Source organism: Leptonychotes weddellii, chromosome 7, assembly GCF_054177405.1.
Source record: "Leptonychotes weddellii isolate Sample4059 chromosome 7, ASM5417740v2, whole genome shotgun sequence".
Classification (NCBI taxonomy): Eukaryota; Metazoa; Chordata; class Mammalia; order Carnivora; family Phocidae; genus Leptonychotes; species Leptonychotes weddellii.
The window spans coordinates 30,402,358-30,408,947 of record NC_138375.1 but is presented as its reverse complement, the minus strand read 5'-3'; the positions used below and the strand labels follow the sequence as shown (position 1 = coordinate 30,408,947).

General features: G+C 34.9%; 1 protein-coding gene across 3 annotated transcripts in view; it reads right to left on the bottom strand.

Moving 5' to 3' along the window:
- FBXO4 (F-box protein 4) overlaps positions 1 to 6,590 on the bottom strand; it is an 89,333-nt gene that overhangs the window by 73,385 nt on the left and 9,358 nt on the right. Inside the window, exons 6-7 of one of the 3 annotated variants that reach the window (XM_006736959.3) lie at positions 2,935 to 3,110; positions 1,448 to 1,979 (exon numbers count right to left, since the gene is read on the bottom strand). The exons of 1 other annotated variant lie outside the window; for it this stretch is intronic. In XM_006736959.3, the coding sequence (XP_006737022.1) occupies positions 1,890 to 1,979; positions 2,935 to 3,110 (266 nt within the window). In that variant the 3' untranslated portion in view covers positions 1,448 to 1,889. Of the gene's footprint in view, positions 1 to 1,447; positions 1,980 to 2,914; positions 3,111 to 6,590 lie in introns of those variants that run through there. One more of the 3 variants, XM_081826075.1, reaches the window with a different exon arrangement.

The following is a 6,590-nucleotide window of genomic DNA, read 5'->3' as shown; positions in this document are numbered from 1 at the left end:
TTTTTTTTAAAGATTTTATTTATTTATTTGACAGAGAAAGACACAGCGAGAGAGGGAACACAAACGGGGAGTGGGAGAGGGAGAAGCAGACTCCCCGCCGAGCAGGGAGCCCGATGCGGGACTCGATCCCGGGACTCCAGGATCATGACCTGAGCCGAAGGCAGTCGCTTAACCAACTGAGCCACCCAGGCGCCCCTTTAAATGTTTATTTTTAAAAAAAGGAATGGGGCACTTGGGTGGCTCAATCAGTTAAGCACCTAACTCTTGATCTCAGCTCAGGTCTTGATCTCAGGGTTGTGAGTTCAAGCCTGTGTTGGGCTCCACACTGGGCATGGAGCCTACTTAAAATAACTTTTTTTAAAAAGAATAGAATCAATGATCTAAATTTCTACTTTAAAAAACGAGAAAAAAGAAAATGGAATAAAAACTCAAAACAAATTTTAAAGCAGAAAAGATTAGAGCATAAATCAATGAAATATAGAATAAATCAGTAAAACAAAAATGTGGGGTTTTTTTAAGAATAATAATAAAATCAGTAAAACTTTAGCTAGACTGGTCAAGAAGAAAAAAGACATAAATTACCAGTATCAGGAATGAATGGTGACGTACTACAAATATTAAAAGGAAAATAGGGAGATCTACTTTCAGCATAATAGCATGAGGGGTTCTGTGGAATGGCTCCCTAGAGAAACTGGAGAAAATAATTTTTTAAAAAACAGCCATTTCAAGTATCTGTAAATGATTCCAAAGCATATAGAAAATGAAGAAATATTTTAAAAAAAAATCTACTAAAACTCAGTAAGAACAGAAGTGTCTAGGATTTGAGCCAAGACTTACTCACTCCCATCCCTCCTTCAACTCAGCAAGATGGAAATTCCAATCTAGACTGGGGCAGCCAAGGAAGCAGAACCATACTACCTCTCTAAATTAGAGAAATATCGTCCCAGGAGGGAGATGTCAGCATTTCCCATTCTGCCCCCAACTACATGTTGCTGAAGCCAAGTTCTGAATGAGTGTACCCAAGATGTAGAAGCTCCCTTTTTTGGAGCAGCACCCACTCAGGGATTGTGGGCTATATCTTGGTACTACTATGCTTTTTTTTTTTAAACTCTAACCCTAATCCTAACCTAAATACTGTGCTCTTGTTATTATAGTGTTAAAAGTCCTCAGTTCTAATGACATAGGAAAGCTATAACAGTTCCTCTGCAATTTGTGAGAAGGTCTTATGCTCATGTCTTATGGAATGTTTTCTCTATGAGTATGGAATAGAAGTTGCTTTAGAATCTTATGAACTTTCAGTTATGTGAAATAGCAAAAAGTTCCAGGAAAGTTATTTTCACTGAATTAGTATTAAATAGGATATAAAGTTAATTTCTACTGTTTCAGGAAAAAAAAAAACAAAACAGAAGTTGTATGGCCATAACAATAAGTGCAATTCCAATGAATATTCCAGTCTTTAAGCAGTATATTTATTAAAAATAGATAAAAACTTCTTTTTGATAACCAGTTAAGGACCCTTGAAAAGAACCTATAAAAGCTTAGCAAATTTTCTGTTCTCCACCAGGGCAACCTTTGAACTGAAATTAGAAATCACAAAGAATGAGGGAAGTACAAACTTGTCCTTTCCAGAATTTAATATTTTTAAAAAGAAAATATAAAAGTTATCAAAAAAAAGTCTTAAAAGGTTCACTGAGGGGCTAAATGCTAGCACTGAAACTTTTTTCTTGTAATTGATTTAAGGTAAAAAGTAAAAATTATGTAAAAAACACAGCAGTTACAGCTGTCCCAATATAAAGCCCACCTGCAAAAAGGCAGGACAAAATTGGCTGACATTATGACCTTAGTAACAAGTTTAAAGTGGTTTTAGTTCCCCAGATCTAAAAGGAGGATCATCTTGCATGCTTAGATTCTACTTCTTCAAGAATCCACTGAATGCCGTTCAAAAAACCAGTTAGAGTTTCAGCCTCTGTATCCTGGACCTATGAGCAGATAAGAGAGACCACTGTAAGAAACTGAGTCCAAAATCTTATGATTAAAAGAAACATTTTTCTAGATACTAAAAAAAGAACAGGATTTTAAAAATCTCAGTAAACTTTGGGTGAGTCATTCAAGTTTTGTCTTCTAGAGAACTTAGGAAAAAAAAATATGATCTTCTGTCTATAATTATTACCAATATGAGGCTTATTACTTATCTTGGAACTTAGTTTTAGGAATGGGAAGAACTACCATTTCTATGACTTGCTTGTATGTATTAGAAAAAAATTCCTCTAAAGGATCCACTTTGAAAACTAAAACATTTTTCAATGTAATTCAGCTAGCCAGCTGATAAACGTGATATCCAGTTGCAAAAATGTATTTTTTAAGACTGCCACTCTTCCTAATGGTAAGCTAAAACTCCCACCACTCAGGAAGGTACACCTTTATCAGTAGCTTTCCAACTGTGTTCCACAGAGTCTTCAGAACTCCATGGAAGGTATATGGGGAGGAAGGAAGAAAATCCTCTAACTTATTAAGCATAAGCATTTCCAATTTTTATTTTCCTTTATTTTACTTAGGGGCTTTCATGTAAGGTTCCATTTGAAGAAAGGATTCCATGATTAAAATAAAATTTGGAAAGCAAGAAACAATAAGATGAAATTTGTATTTCTGATGACCCTTAAAACATAATATTTTAATGCTGAAAAACACCATGATACTGGCATTTAAAAAAAAAAAAAATCCCCAATTGCTATCTCACTGTATCTATGATAGGAAAGTAGTGAGCAAATGATCAGGTGAAACTTATTGATACCAATCAAATATCTCCCACTGATTAAGCTATTAAAACTATTTTTTGAATGCTATTTCATTAAAGAGAATGAGTAGGAAAGAATAAAATCAAATAGAGAACAGTGAAAAATAAGATTTTTCTCACCAGAGAAGATAGGACCTTACCATCCATGGGTAGTTTAGATGATTTAGATGCAGCTCATGAGCCAAATAAAAACAGGGCATTCTTTTTACATTTGCTTGAGAAATACAAGATAAAACCAGCATAGGTCTTCCTGAAGATCCAAAAGCTGGATCTGTCATTGCCATAATACGATAAAATTCATCTTGCCATTCATGTCCTAGAGAATGTAGTCAAAACCCTTAATTTGCATTACTTATAAAGATTTTAAAAATAATAAAACAAACTTAAAAACAAAACAAGGAAATAAAAAAATTACCAGGATCCAAACATAACAAACTGCCTCTACTGCTGTTCATTTACAGCTGTTCATTTACTGATCTGTCACAAAATTACATTAGGTAACCTTCAAGGATAGGAATTTCAGTGAAATTAGAGGAAAAAAAGTCACAGTACCATTCAGATGTCTCCATATTTTAAAGGAAAAAATACTTTGATATAGATATTTTCCTCTCATAAATTTTGTAGCTATCACTACCCTTTCTTTCAAAGACCTTAGTTTAAACAATTTAAACACAGACTTGGGTCTAGCACTTTTATTTAAACTAACAATCTCTGCCTTTCATTGGACTGTGTAAATCACTGACATTGTGAGGTAGTCAAAATTCTAAAAGGACCCCCAATGACTCACACCCTTGTATAATCTCTTCCCCTGTGAGAGTGGGAGGAATCTAGAATCAGTGATACCATTTTCATGAGTAGGCTACATTATAAGACACAGCTGACTTCAAGAATGAGCGATTATCCTCAGTGAGGCTGACCTAATCAGGTAGGCCCTTAAAGAGATGAGGTTCTCCTGGTGAGAAAGATTCTCCATTGCTGGATTTGAAGAGAAGAGGGAGTCACAAGGCAAGAAATGAAGATACCTTCTAAAAGATGACATCAGCTCCCAGCTGACAGTTGGCAAGAAAACAAAACCTCCATCCTACAATTGTAAGGAACTGAACTCAGCCAGTAACTTCAGTGTGTTAGAAAGCAGATTCTTCCCAGGAGCCACCAGAAAGTGCCACAACCCATCTAACCTGATGTCATGCTGTGCTGACTTCTGACACAGAGAACTATGAGCTAATTAATAGGTGTTTTAAGCCACTAGGTTGAAGGAAATTTGTTCTATATTGACAGAAAATGAATAAATGTTTAATGTCATTATCAACAGGGTGCATTTAAATCTAATCATATACCTCTTAGATTTTGACTTGTCCCATCTGTTCTTTGTTCCTTTATCCCCCTTCTTTGGACTGAGATTTGTAATGGTTCCGTTTTATCTTCACTACTGGCTTGTTTAATTGTACCTCTCTCACACTTTTTTAGTGGTTTCTCAAGGATTTATAATGTACATTTTCAACTTATAACAGTCTACCTCTAGATAGTATTACACAACTTCACATATAGGAGAACCTTATAACAATGTAGTTCCATTTGTTCCATTTGTCTGTATTGGTATCATATATCTTACTTAAAAGAATCATATACTCACAATACATTCTTACCATTTTTCCTTTACATATTATAAAAAAATTTAAATTAGGAAAAAAATCTTTTATATACTACATTGCTTCCATCCCAGGGCTCTTAATTTTTTAATGAAGATCCATTTTTCTATCTGGTATCATATTCTTCTGCCTGAAGAGCTTTCTTTAATATTTCTTGTAATGCAAATCTGCTGATAATGAACTTTCTCAGGTTTTGTCCAAAAGTCTTTATTTTGCCTTCATTTTGAAAGATATCTTTGGATACAAGATTTTCCCCACTTTGCAACACTGTAAAGATTTCCCTTCATTGCCTTCAGCAATTCTTTCAGGAATTCTGTCCTTATCTTTGGCCCTCTATATGTATTCTTCCTTCTGCTTTGCAGTCTTCAAGATAATCTCTTTATCTTTGGTTTTCATCAGTTCGGCTATAATGTACCTAGATTTATTTTTATGTATTATTATTTTTTAAAATTTATTTGGAGTTCTCTGAGCATCTTGAATATGTGGTTTGTTGTCTTTCAGTAATTTTGAAATAATTTTGGTCATTATCTGTTCAAAAATTTCTTTTTCCTTGTTCTCTTTCTTCATGTTTTGGGACTCCAATTACACATGAGTTAGACCAGGTATTGGCATACTACGGTCTATGGATCTATTTTTATAAATAATTTTTTAAAAACATCCATGCCCATTCATTTATAAATTGTCTATGGCTACTTTTGCACTCTAACATCAGACTTGAGTAACTGTGAGAGATCATATAGCTTATACACCTAAAATATTTACTATGTGGCCCCTTAAGAAAAAGTCCACTGACCCCTGAGTTGTTTCCCTTGATGGGTTCCCCCAGTTCTTGGATGCTCTGTTCCTCACTCCTCCTCTTTTTTCTGTTTTACTCTGGATAATTTCAATTTATCTTCAGGTTCACCAAAGGTTTCTTTTGCTGATAAATCCACTAAGGAAAGTGTTCACCTCCTATATTTTCATATTTAGCATTCCCATACTTTTTCACAGCTTCCTTCTCTCTGTTGAAAATCCCTATCTGTTCACACATATTTTGCATCTTTTCCACTAGATCCTTTAACATATTAATCATAGTTATTTTAATGTCCCTTTCTGAGAGTGCCAACATCTGAGTCATCTCTGGGTATGGTTCCACTGATTGCTTTATCTCCTGAAATGGGTCATTTCATTTTGACTTTTTTGTGTCTTATAATTTTTAATTTAATGTTAAATATTTTATGTAAAAGAACAATAGAGAATGAGGTAAGAGAATCTATTCCCAGAAATGGGCATGCTTCTTCCGTTAGACCACTAATGCAGTGGGTTGATTCCAACTAGTCAGTAGTAGTTGACCTGGACTTAGTTTTTGTTGCTCTGGTTAACTTCAGTGCACCACAAACTTTCTTTCAGCAATGTTGCTACCTTGTTCTGAGTGAGATGAATATATGCCCTAACTTATTCACAAAAGATTTGGGAAAAAAATTACAATACTGGTTTGTGGCCCAATAATATTCTGATTTTATGCCTAAATAGCATTGTGAAGGGCAATTATTCAGAATATGTAGAGAGTGTTCTTAACTAATCTACTTAATTAACACTCCACCACACACATCTCTCTACTCTCTGGGTAATTAAAACTAAGGTAAAATTTTCCAGTTATCTGCATAAATTATTTGAATAGAGCTAGAAGCAGACAAAACATCAATAATAAGTGCAGAAGCATACAACAAAGAAATACTATGTATAGTATCAAACTTTGATATGCATCAGAATTCTGTAGTTGCTTATTAAAAAAAAAAAACAGATGCCCAAGAAACAACCCAAATCTATGAATTATAATCCATCAGAATAGGAATCAGGCAGCTGTTTTTAATAAGCTCCCCAGGTGATCCTAATGCACATCAAGGTTTGAGAACTCACTATTAACAGTAATGGTCATAGAATCACATATATTAAATTAACTGTCATGGGGGCGCCTGGGTGGCTCAGTCGGTTAAGCGACTGCCTTCGGCTCAGGTCATGATCCTGGAGTCCCGGGATCGAGTCCCGCATCGGGCTCCCTGCTCAGCGGGGAGTCTGCCTCTCCCTCTGACCCTCCTCCCTCTCGTGCTCTCTGTCTCTCATTCTCTCTCGCAAATAAATAAATAAAATCTTTAAAAAAAAAAAAA